We start from the raw sequence: 18,722 nt of genomic DNA on the forward strand, positions 1-18,722 counted from the left end.
CGATCCTGTTTGCATATAGGACACGATTAGTCGTTTTCTATACAACATTCTTACATGCTATACTTTTGTTCAAGGATCTTATCTTATTATCATACAAATAATAACCTGATTTTGTTTAAGTTAATCGTTTACGAGGAAGTTAGGAGGACACTGCCATATAAGGCGATGAAAACATACGGGATACAATTGTATTCCCCGCGGGACACGCCTGTATGTTTATACAAACTATTTTAGAATACTAAAATAGTTGTAATCTTCCAATTAAACCTAAATAGAAACATTTTTTTTTTATATGCATATTGACATTTTTATTTATTTTAACATTATCTTTTGTAATGGATGTTACTAGGCTACTAATTTAAAATATTTGTAGAATGTCGTATCGGATGTTGAAGGGATCAAACTCTCTCAGACTTTCAGGACTGTTGGTGTCATGAATGTCAACAATTTGTATTGTCAAATGGCTTACCGTGACATATTCTGTGTTCTCCTATAGGATCCAACATCTGTACATCGCGAGGAGTCAGTACTTGTCGACAATGTTTGGCTATAAGCCCTAAATGTGCTTGGTGTTTTCAGGAGGTGAGAATACTGTGCCACACACACACACACACACACACACACACACACACAACACACACACACCACACACACACACACACAACACACACACACCACTACACACCATCCACACACACACACACACACACCACACAAACACACACACTACACACACACATCATCATGGCAGACAGACCTGGACACACACAAATACACACAGTCACTCGACATCCACACACACACCAACAGAGACCAGCGCACATGACATGTGTGCACACTGCACACATACAAGTGCACGCATACACTCTGAATAAGTGCACTCTGATTGAAGAAATCAACCCACAACGCAGCCCTAAAAGCTTATTCTTAGTGGTATTCTTTGGCCAGGGGTTCGGGAGAGGAGGCTCCAGCTTGACCCGCTGTGACCTGAGGGACCTCCTCCTGGCGTCGGGCTGTGATGAGGCGTCCATGGAGTTCCCGTCCAGCTCCCTGACCGTTGTAAAGGACAAGCCCCTCAGCGACAAGGCCTCAGGAGTGGCCGACGACGTCACGCAGATAAAGCCTCAACGAATCCACATGAAGCTGAGACCAGGCGAGGACATGTTTAATGATTCCATATGGTGGTGGTGTTGATAGTGGCGGTGGTGATGGGGATGAGGATAATGTGATGATGGTGGTGGTGGTGGTGATCATGGTGATGATGTGATGGTGGCGGTGGTGATCATGGTGATGATGTGATGGTGGTGGTGGTGATGATGGTGATGTGATCATGTGTTGGTGGTGATGATGTTGATGGGGTTGTGGTGGGGTTGATGATGTTGATGAGATTATGGTGATGGGATGTTGGTTGTGGTGATGAAGAGACTTTAGATACACTGTATCGACCTAATAATGTTTTAGAATATGCTTTTACTGTTTTTTTTACTGTTGCATTTGAACCCACAACCTTTTGCCGTGACCTCTAAAACTATAGTACCAACCTCAAATTGTATATGTTCTTGTAACTTTGTAATTAATATCCAATTCACTATTAGATCCAAATAAATACATACATTCTATTTTCTTATCGCTAAGTAACTAATGCCCTTTCGTCTTCTTCCTTCTCTTCCCTTTCCTCTTCATCCTCTCCTCCTCCTCCTCTTCCTCTTCCTCTTCTTCGGCGTTATGACCGGCCAGACGACACCCAGCGCTTCACCGTGTTAGTGAAGCAGGTGGAGGACTATCCCGTGGACCTCTACTACCTCATGGACCTGTCTTACTCCATGATAGACGATTTGGCTACTCTTCGCTCCCTTGGCAACGATCTCGCCACTGCTATTGGCGAAAAGACCAGCAACCTGCGGATGGGCTTTGGGGCCTTCGTGGACAAGCCCATGTCTCCGTACATGTACATCGCCCCGGAGGAGGCTCTAAAGAACCCTTGCTATGGGTAGGTGGAGTTTAGTGCTTAGTAGACCTTACTTTAATTAGGTGAGAGCTGCATGCAGCGTTCAACCATTGTTGAGCGATTTTCTTCTTTCTTCTTGCTTCTTTATTATTCTCTACAAACTTTGGGACCTATCTCCTTCATACATTTTTCACCTATGGACTCGATTCGGTAACACTTTGTAATAATTTGCCATAAATAGCAAACTAGTCATTACCTAACGCTTTTTTTAATATTTGTTAATTGTAACTAAAATATCTATTTGGCACAAGGTAATCGTTTTTTTTCACTGACTACTACTACTACTTCTGCTTCAGCTGCTACTACTACTACTTCTACTTCAGCTACTACTTCTACTTCAGCTACTACTACTACTACTTCAGCTACGACTACTACTACTTCAGATGCTACTACTACTACCTCAGCTACTACTACCAGTCCATTACTACTACTACAGCTAGTACCACTACTACTACTCAGTAGCGTACCGTGGGGTTTAAGTCAGGGCCTTCAGTAACGAACTCCACCAACGGCCAACCCCCAAACACTCAGACATGCACACAGAATTTCATATTAGGTGCCATTACAGCCAACAGAGCACAATTATGGCGCTATCTGCTAACATCCACAACAAGACAGTTGATCTTCAGCAACAACAACAGCGCACAAGCACACCACTTTGCATTACCGCAGAGCTAGAGTAATGCAGCATCACCATCAGATCTTTCCATGTGTCACTACGCAACCAGATTGCACACACATGACACAAAAACAAGTGTTCACCGGATGCTTTCGCAACTTCAACGGATTCAATAAAGTAGCCTATAGCGACAATATTACAAGTGCAACGCCAGTTCATTAACAAAAATGAAACATACAAGTAGGCCTTTATGCCAGATATTTTATAACAGCTATTCAAGCCAGAATACTAAGCCCACAGGAGTAGCAGTGGACGGGTTAATTTAATATGCTTATTAAGCGGCATCCACACAAAGCATTACCATTAAGCCTACTGCCCAAATTCCAGCAATATATTTGTGTTTCAAACCACTATAAAAAAATGCGTTATGAACTAAAGTACCACAAGAACATTATCGCTCCTACACAGTGCAAAGTATCACCCATCACCCATGGCCTGATGTTTTAAAGCTGCCTTGGTGAGGCTGTTAAGACTGCTAAATCCGGCGCTATTCCATGTCCCCTCACTGATGTTCAACAGCAAACACGGCAAGTAGAATAGGTTGTTCTGAACGGTGCTAGCCGTTCGCCAGTCATAGCGGATGTAGTTGCACTCTGTAAAGCTAGGTGCTGTGAAGGCGGTGGCCATAGTAGTTCACTATCAACTCTGTACCGCCAACGATTCAAAATTCGCTGATCACCGGGGGCCAGCACCGGCATATTGCTGGGCCCTGGGGTCGTTCTATTACTACACATCAACATTTGATTGGCTGATTACACACGTCAGTCAAATTTATTATCCAATGGGTGGTGGCAGCTTCAGCGAAAGGGCAGCAATACTTTTAGTGCTGGCCCCGCCGGTCCATGTAACTGTGATGCATTATTCAGCTGAGCTCAGCCTTACAAAAAAAAAAAGCGGTTTTCCTTCTGGAATTATGATGTAAGTACTGAAAAAAATATGGAATTAAGATGCGTTCAGACACAAATAAATGTAATTTTGAAAAATATAATATATATGTATATTATTTAGATTTGGACAGGTCCAGCAGAGAAGGCCCTGCTGGCCCTGACGGCCCACCACTGCTACTACTATCTTCAAGCTTTGACAGTATTACAGTTTAGCTTCCAGCTTTTGTAACAATGTATTTCAGCACTTTGCTTCTTCAGGTTATGTAATTCAGCGTCAGTCAGTTTTCGACTACAGCTTCCAGGTGCACTGTGCACGGCAGTACATTTGACCTTTCAGATTTTTCAGCAGTGCAGGGCAATACATTTTACCTTTCAGATTCTTCAGTTCAATTCATTTTACATTTCTGTAAAATTAAGAAGGACAATACAAATAAAATATAATTTAATTTAATTTAATTATTGGTTAAGAACATGCCAAAAACAAGATTATGAGGGTTGCATTAGTCATCAGGGTGAGATGGAGGGCTTCAAAGCCGGATCAAATCTAAATCGTGATGTAATAGAACGCGGTATGCAAATCGCAAAGGCTGATATATATTTTTTTAAGAAGTAATTTGTAACCGTTACTGACTGGAAATCAGTACGATTCATTTATTGATTTATTTATTTATTTTACAATTCAATAGTTAAATAAAGAACTTTATAATCTAAATGACTCTCAACACATTGGCCTGGCCTAAAGGAAAGAGCAGTTTGTATGTTGACTGCCTCCAATGTTGTGTTGGTCATACTAAAGAATGATTTATTTATATTTTGGTGAATAATACAAAACATAAGGAACATAATAAATTATAAAAATCGCACATTAAATCGCAATCGCAATATTGGTCGAAATAATCGCAATTAGATTATTTCCTCAAATCGTTCAGCCCTAGTGTGTGTGTGTGTGTGTGTGTGTGTGTGTGTGTGTGTGTGTAATAGTCGGGGGGAAATGAAATGGTTACGAATAACAAACCTAACTGTGTGTTCACTAACTCCTCTCCTCCGTTCCCCACATGCCATCGCTCCCCTTCATCGACCTGATTGGTGTGGCCAGGATAAAAAGGAATTGCCTGGCTCAGTTTGGATACAAGAACGTGCTGTCTCTGACGGAGCAGGTGGCTCGGTTCACAGAGGAGGTGGGCAAGCAGCAGGTCTCCAGGAACAGAGACTCCCCTGAGGGGGGCTTCGACGCCATCATGCAGGCAGCCGTCTGCAAGGTATCAAAAAACATACAGTCACGTGCACGCATGCATACACTCACACACACACGCGTGTATGTATACACACACCCACACACACATATGACATCCTCATCTCATACCCCCGGGCATCACCCTGCGGTTCATCTTGTGTAGGAGAAAATTGGCTGGCGGCCCGATGCCTCCCACCTCTTGGTGTTCACTACGGACGCCGAGACGCACATCGCTCTGGACGGACGTATCGCCGGCGTGGTCTCGCCCAACGACGGCCTCTGTCACCTGGACAAGAGTGACGTGTACGACATGTCCACACTGCTGGTAGGGAGGAATAACTGGCCAGGGAGCAGCATCAACTTTAGTGCAGACATTCGAGCGATAAAAGAGTGCTCTAAAATGGAATAAAAGCAGGATAGTACCTACATACATTCTTCGTTTAAACGTCAAATTTATGTCATCCAAGTTATACATTGTCTTTGTTTTCGATTAGTGATCCGGAAAATAGAATGAAGCTGCTGCTACTAAATGTGTTCCCTTTCAAACATTGGCAGGCTGTAGCTATTAAAAAAGTCCAGGGTGAGTCAGTTAGATAGCCGTTACTTGGAAATGCCTGCTTCCTTTGTCTCCCCTCCTCCCCGCCTTCCACCAAAAGATAAGGAGCTGTCATATCCGTTTTATTTTAATGGAGAAGGAAACTTTTATGGTTAAGGACATTTTCATCTCAGCCGCCGTTATTATTAGGAACATAGACAGAAAATAAGCAACCATCAAAATTTACACAAACAACAAGACTAAACAACAGACATGTCTTCTTAAGCTTCTTACTTACTTACCTCTACTTGCTTGCTGTTATACTCAAGCTGCCACCTGGTTAACTAATCAACAGAAACACACCACCACCACCACTACCAGCCAATAAAAACCATCCAATTAATCCTCACACAAGTACAAAAACAAACACAAAGACCTAGAAAATAAAGAAAAGAAGAGAGAGGCGGGATTACCTAGTGACCGTTCACCCTAGAACAGCACAATGTGTTTCAAATTAAAAGATAACAGTGAGTGAACCAATAGCCACAGCCTATAGTTTGACTGCTGTTAATGATGGCCTGACATACAGACCATATTTATTTGAGAAAAAATACATGAACATCACAATTGCACAGAGAGAAGGAAACTGGACATATGTTATTTATGTTCCATGGCCCATTTGTCTTTTTTAGACAATTTAAATAACATTTTATACATTTGAGTCCCTCCAAGTTAGTAGGAAGGGTTCAGAAACAATAGTGTGACCCAAATTTGTGTAGCTTGACTGTGTGGGTGGCATGAGTGGGAGAGGTTTTGGTAGTGTTGATACTAGAATTACTGTAAACAAAGAGAGAGGTACAGGCTGGCAAGGATTTAAATTTGTAGTCGATTATACGGTTATATTATGTGACCTTTTGATAATATTGAATCACTCTCGATCAGTTTTAACGACAGATTTCCTCAGATTCTTTTAAGGTACGAGCTAGTTGCAATGTTACGAATTACATGTTACACATCTTAAGTTGCATTGTTACACATTGGAATTTAACTATTTGAGTTCCCAGGAAGTCCAATTTTAGATGTTATTCTTGAGAAATGCATCACTCTTTCCATTTTTGTTTTTAGGAGAAACATTGAGTTTGCTGTTTCCTTTGTGTTTAAGGATTATCCCTCTTTGGCTCTTATGACGGATAAAATGTCAGAAAACAACATCAACCTTGTCTTTGCTGTCACCGAGCCTGTGCTTCCACTCTACAAGGTGATACCTCTAAACCATTGGTTCTGTAATATCCATTCATTCTAACTTTATTAAACCATTACTTACCAAATCCATCCACCCCCCCTCAGAACTACAGTCAGCTCATTCCAGGCACGACAGTGGGATTCCTGGCTGGTGACTCTGGGAACATTATTCGACTCATTCTCGAAGCTTATGCGGTGAGATATATCAGTTTACTATTTCATTTATTGTAGAGTAGTACTATCAAAACCTTTTCTACGTTTCTATCATCAATAACATACTGTTCGTCCTCTGGGCAATGTGGTTATATTGTGAAACCTAAGGTCCTTTCTTCTAAAGTGGACTCTAAGGGCGCACTCACATTAGGCAAGTTTGCCTGTTCCGTGCTACAGGAAGATTCCCCCCCTCCCCACTCCCCCCGCTGGCCCGTGGTCACACTGCTCCCAAAGGCCGTGGCCTGGGCACGATTGCTCCTTCATACATACGTCATAACGTCGTTATACGATAAATACGTCATCACCAAGCGTGGTGTCCAGCTGCGACTGAATGCTGTCGTCTGCCCAAATTTCAAGTAAACACTCGACTTCACTATCGCACCAACGTAAACCCTCTCGTGAACCGCTTGCCCCCATTGTTTAAAATGATTGTTGTGGGGAAGAAGGGCATGGACCTATAAAGAAAGAAGGGGCGCGCAGGGACTACGTCATCCAGCTCACGTTGCGTATCCGCGCGTGTGTGCGTGTCATCTCATTAGCATCTGTACTTTGGCCACGGCACACCTCTCCCAAGTGTGCCGTGGCCAAGGGGCTGTTCCGTGCCAAACGTTCTAGACTTTAGTATGCAAATGAGCTCGGGCACGGGGCCGCGGCCCTAGTGTGAGTGGCCCCTAAGGTTTCTCTAACCCTTGATCGGAACTAATGTTGTTGCATCTAAAAAATGTGTTACATTAATTATATACTTCCTGTTGAGGATTGTGTGAATTATTAGGCAGTTATATATAGGCCCAATCCCATTTCTACCCCTTACCCCTTCCCCTTACCCCTACCTCTTGTTTGGAAAGGGTAAGGGGTAAGGGGAAGGAGTAAGGGGTAGAAATGGGATTGGGCCTCGCCTCTTGCTGTTCTCCCCCTCCCTGGCCCGAGCCCCGTCTCTGAACCCCACTGTTAGTTGAAGACACCTTTGCCCTGCCCTCACAAACCCTCCCTGCCTCCACGAATCCTCCCCCTGACCCCCAGTTTTAGTTGAGTAGTATTCACCTTCAGCCTATCTTGCGTGAGCCCAAGAATAAAGCATTATCCAAGTATTGACTCCGCAGCCTTTTGGAAGCTTCGGGACTTGGAATCTTGCACTTGAATTTGGAACGAACTTCTACATTCCATCTAAGTGGAACCTCATGTTCTTCCATCTAAGGGGAACCTAACTTCTGTGTGTCCATCTGCTTGTGGAGCAGAATATCCGCTCCAAGGTAGAACTGGAGTTGCTGGACGTTCCGGAGGAGCTGGCTCTGTCCTTCGACGCAACCTGCCTCAACGGGGAGGTCATTCCCGGCTTCAAGTCCTGCAGCGGCCTCAAGATTGGTGACACGGTAACTTTTTGGCTAACTTTTATTTATTTTTTTGACCCACCAGCAGCACCACCACCAGTACCACCATGACACCCAATCAACAGACACACTCCCCCTCTCTCCCCACCCTCACAGGTGTCCTTCAGTGTGGAGGCCCGTCTGCGGGGCTGCCCCAAGGAAAAGAGCCGCACGTTCACCATCAAACCCAGGGGCTTCAAGGACGCCCTGGAGATCAATGTGGACTTTGCCTGCGGATGCGCCTGCGAGGCCCAGGCCGAGCTGGACAGCCCCCTGTGCAACCAGGGTAACGGTACGCACGAGTGCGGCGTGTGCCAGTGCCACCCGGGGCGGCTGGGCCCGAACTGCGAGTGTTCTGAGGGAGACTACAGCCCGACTGATGATGAAAAATGCAGCCCCAATCCCGAGGCCCTGACCTGCAGCGGTCGAGGGGAATGCTTGTGTGGACAGTGCGCTTGTCGCAGAAATGACTATGGGCATGTCTGGGGCCAGTACTGCGAATGTGACGACTTCAGCTGCACGCACTTCAAAGGGAAACAGTGCTCTGGTGAGTAGATGGGTTTTTGAATGGTGGCTTTCATGGTTGGAATTCACTTGGTTTTTCATCTTCCCAATGGTACTATAAAATAATAATGTATCTTTATTTATGTAGCACAAATTATCTGTAAAAGGAAGTTCAGAGGGCTAAACAAAAGTGCATTAAACACAAAGTATATCTAATAAGAAGATATGACAAATTAGTTGTTCAATTGTGATAAAGAAACTAAATTAAAGTAAAAGAGTGAAATCTTAGATATTAAATTCCAACCAGTATTTGTCATTGATAAAAACTTAATTAAAAAGGTGAGCAATTTAAGTGAAGTCACTTCAGTCGTTTTTGTTTGATCGTTCATAGGTAAGGTGTTCGTAGGATTTATAATTACTCATGGAATGCTCTAAAACACCATGATATTGTAGGACTAACAAGAGCCAGGATATAACCTGAAATATAACTACAATTGTATTCCTTATTCTTGTAGGCCTGAGCAAACCCTAGTGGAATGCGCGCATGTAAACACATACAATCCGGTTTACTCAATTCCCTTGGACTTTGTGAAAACAAAAAAAGGCGACCCCAGAGTTCCTCAACAGATGTCCTCTTATGGTATCCCAGCTTAGAAGAGAAAATGCGTATTAATCAGGTTGTCACCTGGGTGTAAATTCAGAAAACACAAAGGTTTGTTCAAGACTGATGTATGCGGTTTCTCTGTGCTCATTAAGTCGGCTGATCTATTTTCAAATTTCTTAACTAATACCTAAACGTATTTACCAACGCCTAGACTTGACCATCTCTAAAACAATACCTAAATTTAACCACCCCTAACGCTGAACTTAACCGTTTCAAACTGTTTTCCTAAAATTGGAAATCCCTGATTTTAAACCTTCAATTTAATCATTTGGATTAGCTAACTGTAAACCAAACATAAAAATGGCATTTAAATGATCGCAACCAAGGACAAAAGGTATTTTGTCAGAGATAGGGCTCGACACTAGTCTACAAGAGCCTTGTAGGAGACGACCTGTTTGCACATAAAACCAGGTGTGTCCGTTCAGTCACTCCCGAATTATGGACCGTTATCTTATAATCTGGTGCCTGATATGAGTCAATGCAGTACGCTACACATGTTGCTCAAACACGGGTGTGTTTGTGTGTGTAAGAGGGGGGAGTAATGAGACTTCTCATTCTTACCACGTTAATGGATGCCATGCATCAGTCAGCCAGGATAGGCTGCTCTGAATTTACAGTGAACACAGCTGGTCACCAAAATCTCCATTTTTATTATCCATTTAGGACCTTCTGATAGAAGTTGTTTTTATCCTAAAAAGCTGATGTTTCGGTTTACACACACACACACACACACACACACACACACACACACACACACACACACACACACACACACACACACACACACACACACACACACACACACACACACACACACACACACACACAAACCCACACCCACACCCACACACATACACACACACACACACACACACACACACACACACACACACACACACACACACACACACACACACACACACACACACACACACACACACACACACGCACACACAGTCACAGTAACAGTGACTGCCTAAAATGATCTCCTGTGGGTGTTTATTTCATAGTGTCCGTTGTATGGAGCAGAGCATTGAAGGGCAGGTAACTGCAAGTATCCCCTCAGGGGCCGCATACGTGCTACCCCAGAGAATAGGAGAGTTAGCATTCCTCAGGACTGCTGCCTATTCCTCCCTCTCCACCTTCCTCCTCTCCCGCTCTCTCTCTGTCTCTCTCTCTCTCTTTCTATCTGTCTCACACTGTTTCCTCCATCCCTCCTGACCAGCTCCAACCCCCTACCACATGATCCACTTCCCTGTCTGGCTTTTTCTTTTTGCTCAATTGTTCCCTCAGTCGCTCTCTTTCTGAGTTCCTTTCACCAACCTCTGGCTTGTCTTCTCCAAAGCACAGATATGGGGTCGGCTTAGCTCAGGAGGTAGAGCAGTTGTCTTGTAACCGAAAGGTTAGTTCGATCCCCAGCTCCTCCTATCTGAGTGTTGATGTGTCCCTGAGCAAGACACTTAACCCTAACTGCTCCTGACGAGCTGGCTGTCGCCTTGCATGGTTGACTCTGCCGTCGGTGTGTCAATGTGTGTATTAACTGATGTAAGTCGCTTTGGATAAAAGCGTCTGCCTAATGCCCTAAATGTTATGTGATTAATAGCCAGGATTAATAGCCAAAAGAACATGCCAGACAAGAACAAGACGGCCATTCAGCATGTCACATTCTTACTTAGAAAACCGCAAACACAAGTGCACCAATGGAAGCAGAAGAACGATAAGGATGTGGTTCAACGTGTCAAGTAGTTAATCATTGATTAAAGCCTGCATGACTACAAAAATAGTAGTCATGACTTGTAGCTCTCAGAACCACTTCCTCTCAAAGTTTATGAAAAAGCGACGGGTGACTTTGTGTAGTACAAGGGACATTTTCCCTGGAGACCTCTGGGGACCTTTGGAACCAGAATGATACTTGAAAGCCACTCTGATAAGCAAGTGACTGGTTTTGACTGACTAGTTCCTGCCTGTCATTATCAAAGCTTGTTCTCTAACCCTGTAAGCGTTTTTTTCTCCTTCAGTTTTACACAGTACGTCAAGATGCCACCTGGACATGTTATTAGTTCAGTTGCTTGCTGTCAGCACACTGCTTTTTTGCAAGTAGAGAAAAACTGCTGTCAACTGTCAAGGCAAAAGTCTTGTTGTTGTTGTTGTTGCCGTCTTGAACGTAGGTGACCACTGGTTGTCTGGAGACACCAGACAAGCATGACAACATGCTTGGGTTGACTATCATGACCTAATCATGGTTTGTTATGAAGCAAGTCGTACAAATACCTGTCCAGTCATGCAACAAACATAAGACTAAGGCTAAAGTGGCTTAAGTCAGACACGTTGGCCAACTCCCAGACGCAGTCTCACAATCAACCACGGATGTGGTCCGTCTCACATGTCTAAAATGCATCTCATCTTTTAACTACGAACCAGGTCCCTAACAGTATAATTTTTAAATTATATTAATTGGAGTTGAACTGAACGTAGAATTCCTCTCTTAACAGGTCACGGGAAATGCGACTGCGGCATCTGCATATGCAATGCAGACTGGAAAGGAAGCAACTGTAACTGCTCTGAACGTGTGGACACCTGCATGTCCACCACCGGCATGCGGTGCAGTGGGCGCGGCCACTGCTTGTGCGGCAAGTGCGAGTGCACGCAGGTCGGGGCCTACGGAACCACCTGTGAGAAATGCCCCACGTGCCCTGACGCGTGCACCATCAAAAAGTAACGTCTTTAGATTACATTAATAGTTATTTTTTCTATTGAGTATGTTTTTAGCATTTGAATCATGTAGAATCAGAATGGTATTAAACCTAACTGATCAGGTTCTCCTTGCTACTTGGATATCGGTTGGGATTTACCATGGTAAGATGTTTGATTTGGACCTGTGTGTTATCATTGCGGTAACAGGGATTGTGTGGAATGCAAGCACTTCTTGCGAGGTCCCCTAAGCGACGACAGCGAGACCTGCGCAAGAATCTGCAAGGATGAGATCGAGCCGGTGGATAAAATAAGTCAGCAATTGTGTTTGTGAAAGTCGTACATGACATGATGTTTTGGATACATGCAAAATTGTTGTTAAAGCTGTAATGTAAAAAAGTAATAGAATACTAAGCCTAGCTTGTGATTCCTACATGTATAGCCTTCACTTGTTGTTTTAAGTTGTTCATTATTTATTTGTTTCATTTGGGTGGTTGGGTTCACGACACAATACAATGACTCATTATGCTGTGATTACCTTGTTTCATTCACTGTCCATAATCTCTTGTTTGTTACAGTAAATAATTTGAATGCGGTAAACTGTTCGTACAAGGATGACAATGACTGCGTGGAGTATTTTCAATATTTTGAAGATTCAAGTGGGAAATCCATCTTGTATGTGATGAAAGAGCCAGGTAAGGCAAGGCATGTGTGTGTGTGTGTGTGTGTGTGTGTGTGTGTGTGTGTGTGTGTGTGTGTGTGTGTGTGTGTGTGTGTGTGTGTGTGTGTGTGTGTGTGTGTGTGTGTGTGTGTGTGAGTGAGCTTCTATAATAATAATTATATGAATAATAATCATTGCTGGTACACCTGGACAGAACCTGGTAGACAGAAGAAGCTGATAATTAGTATGAAAAACATGGTTGTGTAAAGAGATTAGTGCAATATGATTCCATTACGGAATATTATTATGTAATAAACCTTTTTGGGGCATATGCTTACTTTATTATTCTTTTTATCCTCCCTTTAAATATGTTATTTGATAAGTCAGACGTTTCACTGTTTTCAAACGTTGTCACAGTAAATGCTAACATAGGCCTACTTCCTTACATCTTTGACAGCGTTGTCATGGATACAGAGGGAAAAATGGCAACGGTAGAGGAGGTTGTCATTATGCAATTCGCAAGAAAGAGTTAAAAAGCTGTGGAAGTTTGTGAGGCCTTTAAATACACAAACACTAATATACAAAACTTTTCACTAATATTGCCAATGCGAGAAATGATGACGGACGTCATTTTTTAAGTGTCTTCTTCGTGTCCTATGGTCGTGTCTTGTTTGTACTACACGGCCCAACTATTTTCGATGTTACTGCTGCGGTAGTGCTCCGTTTCGTCCGTAAACGTGAGCTTTCAGAATACGTCCACAAATACGGAAGATATGAACACAGAGTACAGAAAAAGGCTCCGCCCGTACCCGTATACATATCGAACGTTGAGCATCAATTTGTCTTTAATTAATGCCTCCTATCACAGATGTTGTCATTGTCCTCTTCATCCATCCTTCCTTCATTTTTTTTTACCCCTACCCCATCGTCTGTCTCCTCCCCCTTGCGTTCAGACTGTCCGCAGGGTACTGCCATCTGGGTCGTCCTGTTGGCAGTGGCCGTGGCAGTTTTGTTTTTAGGCCTAGCCGCCCTCCTCATCTGGAAGCTGTGGGTCACCATCGTCGACCGGAGAGAGTTTGCCAAGTTCAACGACGAAAGGGCAAAGGCCAAGTGGGATACTGTGAGTTCAAATGTTGCCTACTCTATGACACCATGGGATGTCCCATATGGGATCATTTATGGGATATTATTTATTCCTCTAAAAAAATATTGTCTAGTTGTTAGTATAGTATCACTCACCCCTTTTAAAAACACAATATGCTGCGATCTGATGTTAATGATAAAATAATGAATTTTGAAAATCCTAATTTGAGGAAATATCACAAATAACGTTTTTCACTTCTGTGTCCCTTTCTCCAGGCTAACAATCCCTTGTACAAAGGAGCCACCTCCACGTTTACAAACGTGACATACAGAGGGAAATGAGCACAGCGAAGATGTTGAAAAGAGAATAAAAATCTCAGGGGTATTTCTCTGGTCTGCCCAGCATGTGTTGTACTACCACGAGAATGTACAGGGAGGGAGCACCTTTGTTACACTGTTACGTGGCCACCTACTGTCGAATTTAATTGAGGGACTGTTTTCAATATGTTGTCATTTTGCAAAGAAGAATGACATTTATTTAACTGCTCCAAATGCGGTTGTGTTATTCACCCACTAGCTATAGTGAGCAAATAATGTCTGTCCTGTATAGGATGTAGTCTAAAGCTGAGCATGGGATCAAACATTAAATATGGACAATAAAACAAAACCAGATGCACAATCATGCAATCATTTGAGTTGTATTGTTTTGTAGGCCTAGCACCAACTGCTCAGAATGTTACCTTTTAATATATGCTGTAAAAACTGTCCTGTATTGTAAATGTGTTTCTATCTTTGTTAAATAGTTTATCAAATTATGCACCTCAGAAAATGAAAAACATGAGGTCTGTTGAGCTTGAAATTCTAGATTTTCCTGACTACCTTTTAAAATAAATAATAGTAAACAAAATAACAATGATGATGATGATAATAATAATAATAATAAACGTTATTTGCTTAACTATAATTCCAGCTAAATATAATAATAAACATTGGCATGTCTCCTGCAAACCACTTTTAGCTGCTTCTATAAGCAAAATGTGTAAACCAACAAATCAACACTCTCACAATGCTTTGCAATTTTTACATTTATTTCAGATTTTGTGACGAATGTAAGCAAATCGATAATATTATGCTTGATATGTAAACTGTTTTCTATTTGTATCTAGTTGTGTGAAAATGTTTAATTGTTACAAATCAAGTTTGATATTTTTGTTTTGTATTTTTGCTGTACACTGAAGACCGGATGAAAATGTATATGAATCTAAAATAGTGCTATTAATATTACATCAGTGATCACCATAGGCTACTGCAATACAATCCAATAAAAGTTAATAAACCTGCATCATGATATGCAAAGCATCTTGACTGCAATCCTCTGTTTTGTTCGTAAAGATAATATAGTGAAATGTAAATGTAATTAGAATTGATTGATCGATTTAATTGTTTTCCTCAGTTTACATGCCTTCTATTCAGTTATTGGATATCGAAACAAACCTCACAACAAATAGATTCTGTAACATTATTAAAATACAAATAATGTGGAAAAAATATATATTTAGCAAAACAAAACTGTTACGCTTGTGAGCAGATGAACATAATAATTGTAATATGCCGCCCTCTTTTGTATGACGAGTGAATTACGTCAACTTCAGATTTGATTTTAAACCTAAAATTATCAATATATTTATACCTTCAATGATGCATACGGGAAATTATATGATTTTGTATAATTATTCAGACCGATTTTTTTCATAGCAATGCACTCAATTCATTGTGTATAAGTCCAAAGATTTGATGTGAACTTCTAGGCTACCGTGAGAGTCTACGCTGCGCGTCTTTCCGGCGCGCCAATCCAACATGGCAGCGCCCCATGCTATTGATGTAATGGACAGAGAAGGCATGGAAGCCGGGGAAATTCTCACCGATTCTTCGAATGGGGATGCAAAACGACCTCAGTTTGGCACACGTTTCTTGACAGATCCTCGACAAGTCTTCCAGCACAACGCGTGGTATGTAAAACATTCCCTGAGGCAATGGCAATTTGAATGGTCATCAACGTTTGAGCAACTTACGGTAGCCAACTCATAATAATATTACCAATTATACTTGCCCAAGTGATGGGTGTGTAGATACTGCATCTGAGTGCATGTTATATCTTTAAAGGGACAATGTGGAGTGGACAGTGGAACAAGAGGCTGCTGCCAAGAAGAAGGTCCTAGAGAACAGCGAGCCGCTCCCCACAGAAAAGCAAGGTTGACTTTTGCATGTCCCATGATGTTTGTACATTAGAGTAATACAGGAGCCTCCAAAAATATCACCTCCTTGTTTAAATTTGGCAATATATCATAACTTGGAAAGATATACTGTCCTGGAAAAACAACAACTTTGTAACTGTAAGGGCTATACAAATACAATTGAATTGATAAATCGTAGAACATCATAAAAATATCTGTGAACGCATGTTATTACTCTGGCCAGCTCGGTCTGCCTGGTTTGTCAACATAATATAGTTGTGTTTGACCTGCTCACTATATAAGGAGGTTGGAAAGTAGGGTTTTACACAAGTAATCTGACAGTTGATTTTGATCTCAATGTATCACAAATATTTCAGAGATTCCATATTTTTCCCTCTCCCCTTTTACCCCCCATGTATATAAATGTTTTTACTAGTGTTATAACTTATTGTATTGGCTTGAGAAAAAGCTATGGTCTTATTTTTAAATCACTTTTTTTTTGTTCAATCGTTATCTTTTTGCAGATGAATTTGATTGCCGGGCAAACGAGTACTGGAATGACTTTTACACGATCCACGAGAATCGCTTTTTTAAAGACCGCCATTGGCTCTTCACTGAGTTCCCTGAGCTGGCCCCTAAGAGTTACCCCGGCCATGAATCCCTGTCTGAGTCAGCCAACGCCGAAGACATTCAGCCAGGGGTTCCCAAGCAGGAACACAACAATGAAGGCAGCGCTCTCCCTAACATGGATGCTGAATTCCCCGGCTCCTCTGCCTCGTACCGAATATTAGAGGTAGTGATAATATCTTTGAAAAGTACTTAATTCTTAACGTTTAAAATTATTACTTGATCCATCTGCCATGCTCAAAATACTTTGATTATTCCATTCATGTACTGTTATCATTCATGCGTGTGCGTGTGCGTGTGTGTGTGTGTGTGTGTGTGTGTGTGTGTGTGTGTGTGTGTGTGTGTGTGTGTGTGTGTGTGTGTGTGTGTGTGTGTGTGTGTGTGTGTGTGTGTGTGTGTGTGTGTGTGATGTCAATATTAAATTGAGATGCCAAATCGTAATGTGAATGTGATGTTTATCTAACAGGTGGGCTGTGGTGTGGGCAACACAGTGTTTCCTATCTTAAAAACCAATAAGTGAGTACAAACAAGAAAATATTTTTGCATTTATAATGCATAACTTACTACTTTTCTCTCAAGTGTTTGTATCGACTTAAAACATGTGCTATATGTTCTGTACATGATTTATTGTTTTGCAGTGACCCAGAACTCTTTGTTTACTGTTGTGATTTTTCGAGTACTGCGGTAGAGCTAGTCAAGGTAAGAGACATATGGTGATAGAAACCCTTCATACATCTCTGGTCTAAATAACTGAAACAATTCTGACAATCTTGTTCCCAAGGCTAATCCAGATTACGACCCTGACCGCTGTTTTGCATTTGTTCACGACTTGAGCAACGTGGAAGCAGATTTCCCTGTACCTGACGAAAGCCTTAATGTGTTAGTGCTTATATTTGTGCTGTCGGCTTTGCACCCAAACAAGTAAGGAATCCCTTTATTTCCCCCTCTCCATTTCCTTTTCGCTGTCTGATATTAAATCCTGTGCCACCACCCCCCCCCCCACCATGCACCCTTGTCCCACGTCAGGATGCAGGCCTCTATCAGCAGATTGGCTCGCCTGCTCAAACCCGGAGGGGTGATGCTGCTCCGGGACTACGGCCGCTACGACATGGCACAGCTGCGCTTCAAAAAAGGTTTGCATGGCGAGTTTCGCAAACATCTGTTTTGTCATTCTTGGCTGAAGATTGTTGACTAATGACATAGTGACGAATCTCTGTTCTTGGTTTGTTGTAGGAAGATGTCTATCTGAAAACTTCTATGTAAGGGGTGATGGGACGCGAGTCTATTTCTTTACACAAGGTGATGTTAAGCAGACCTGATTTGAGAGTGTTTATGTCAACATGGTACGGCTGGGTTTATATTATCTTTAAGCGTCTTTTATTATTGCTAAACATGATATTTCTCCCCCCAGATGAGCTCAATGAGATGTTCACATTAGCAGGCCTCGAGAAGGTGCAGAACCTGGTGGACAGGAGGCTGCAGGTGAACCGAGGAAAACAATTGACCATGTACAGGGTGTGGATCCAGTGCAAATACCGCAAGGCTCACAGCCAGCTCCAGGACACGCAGGGTTGAGCCAGAAACAAGAATGAGACCGTGTTCCCCGAAGAAAAACCGAGAACCAAAGAAATGTCGACAAACAAGCAGATATACACTTGGCAAAAAGGTGTTAGGATTTTTGTAAGGAGCATTTGGTTAAACATGAAAAGAAAGAAAACCTCTAAGGTAGCTAGGGTAAGGAGTCTGTCACCAGCGTCATGACTGTGCCTCTTTAAAGTTGCATCTTGTACTTAAAAGTGTTGGTGGTTCGTTGGGACCCTGGAGCCGGTGAATAGTTGATCTGAATATTGTATTAAAAAATGTTCATCAATCTAAAGGTTATTTGTAATGATTAGTATTTGAAATAAAATATTCCCTTTTCCAACTCAAGTCTTTATGAGCCTTTAATTGTGGCTAAACTTTAACTTATAACCTCAACAAAAAACAAATAAATGTTAGCTTCATTACTACTTTATCTTCTCATTGATCCAAAAATAACAGAATAGAACAATTATGTGCATTGTCTGGTGTACAAATAGATTGAGCAGCAATTT

The 18,722-nt window shown here is 42.1% G+C and overlaps 2 protein-coding genes across 2 annotated transcripts in view; both read left to right on the top strand.

Moving 5' to 3' along the window:
* itgb3a (integrin beta 3a) overlaps positions 1-15,216 on the top strand; it is a 15,652-nt gene extending 436 nt beyond the window's left edge. Inside the window, exons 2-15 of the mRNA XM_056580367.1 lie at positions 497-582; positions 949-1,153; positions 1,738-1,990; positions 4,671-4,833; positions 4,972-5,133; positions 6,506-6,601; positions 6,691-6,780; positions 8,034-8,168; positions 8,283-8,712; positions 11,826-12,048; positions 12,235-12,338; positions 12,603-12,719; positions 13,639-13,805; positions 14,045-15,216. Of these exons, the coding sequence (XP_056436342.1) occupies positions 497-582; positions 949-1,153; positions 1,738-1,990; positions 4,671-4,833; positions 4,972-5,133; positions 6,506-6,601; positions 6,691-6,780; positions 8,034-8,168; positions 8,283-8,712; positions 11,826-12,048; positions 12,235-12,338; positions 12,603-12,719; positions 13,639-13,805; positions 14,045-14,110 (2,297 nt within the window). The 3' untranslated portion in view covers positions 14,111-15,216. The remainder of the gene's footprint in view (positions 1-496; positions 583-948; positions 1,154-1,737; positions 1,991-4,670; positions 4,834-4,971; positions 5,134-6,505; positions 6,602-6,690; positions 6,781-8,033; positions 8,169-8,282; positions 8,713-11,825; positions 12,049-12,234; positions 12,339-12,602; positions 12,720-13,638; positions 13,806-14,044) is intronic.
* A 362-nt stretch (positions 15,217-15,578) lies between these two features.
* mettl2a (methyltransferase 2A, methylcytidine) lies at positions 15,579-18,571 on the top strand. Its single transcript, XM_056580404.1, has 9 exons — positions 15,579-15,777; positions 15,932-16,020; positions 16,527-16,795; positions 17,096-17,145; positions 17,268-17,328; positions 17,411-17,550; positions 17,656-17,762; positions 17,863-17,928; positions 18,041-18,571. The coding sequence occupies exons 1-9, from the start codon at positions 15,626-15,628 to the stop codon at positions 18,202-18,204; spliced, it is 1,098 nt and encodes a 365-aa protein (XP_056436379.1). The 5' UTR covers positions 15,579-15,625; the 3' UTR covers positions 18,205-18,571.
* Positions 18,572-18,722: the final 151 nt, after the last annotated feature.

This window comes from Gadus chalcogrammus, chromosome 2 (assembly GCF_026213295.1).
Source record: "Gadus chalcogrammus isolate NIFS_2021 chromosome 2, NIFS_Gcha_1.0, whole genome shotgun sequence".
Taxonomy (NCBI): domain Eukaryota; kingdom Metazoa; phylum Chordata; class Actinopteri; order Gadiformes; family Gadidae; genus Gadus; species Gadus chalcogrammus.

What these genes read in the sequence shown, in the direction of transcription:
- mettl2a (XM_056580404.1), top strand. Translation starts at nt 15,626, where the DNA reads ATGGCAGCGCCCCATGCTATTGATGTAATGGACAGAGAAGGCATGGAA. An exon ending in CTGCGGTAGAGCTAGTCAAG is followed by an intron (nt 17,329 to 17,410) that starts GTAAGAGACATA and finishes CTTGTTCCCAAG; the next exon opens with GCTAATCCAGATTACGACCC. An exon ending in ACAGCTGCGCTTCAAAAAAG is followed by an intron (nt 17,763 to 17,862) that starts GTTTGCATGGCG and finishes GGTTTGTTGTAG; the next exon opens with GAAGATGTCTATCTGAAAAC.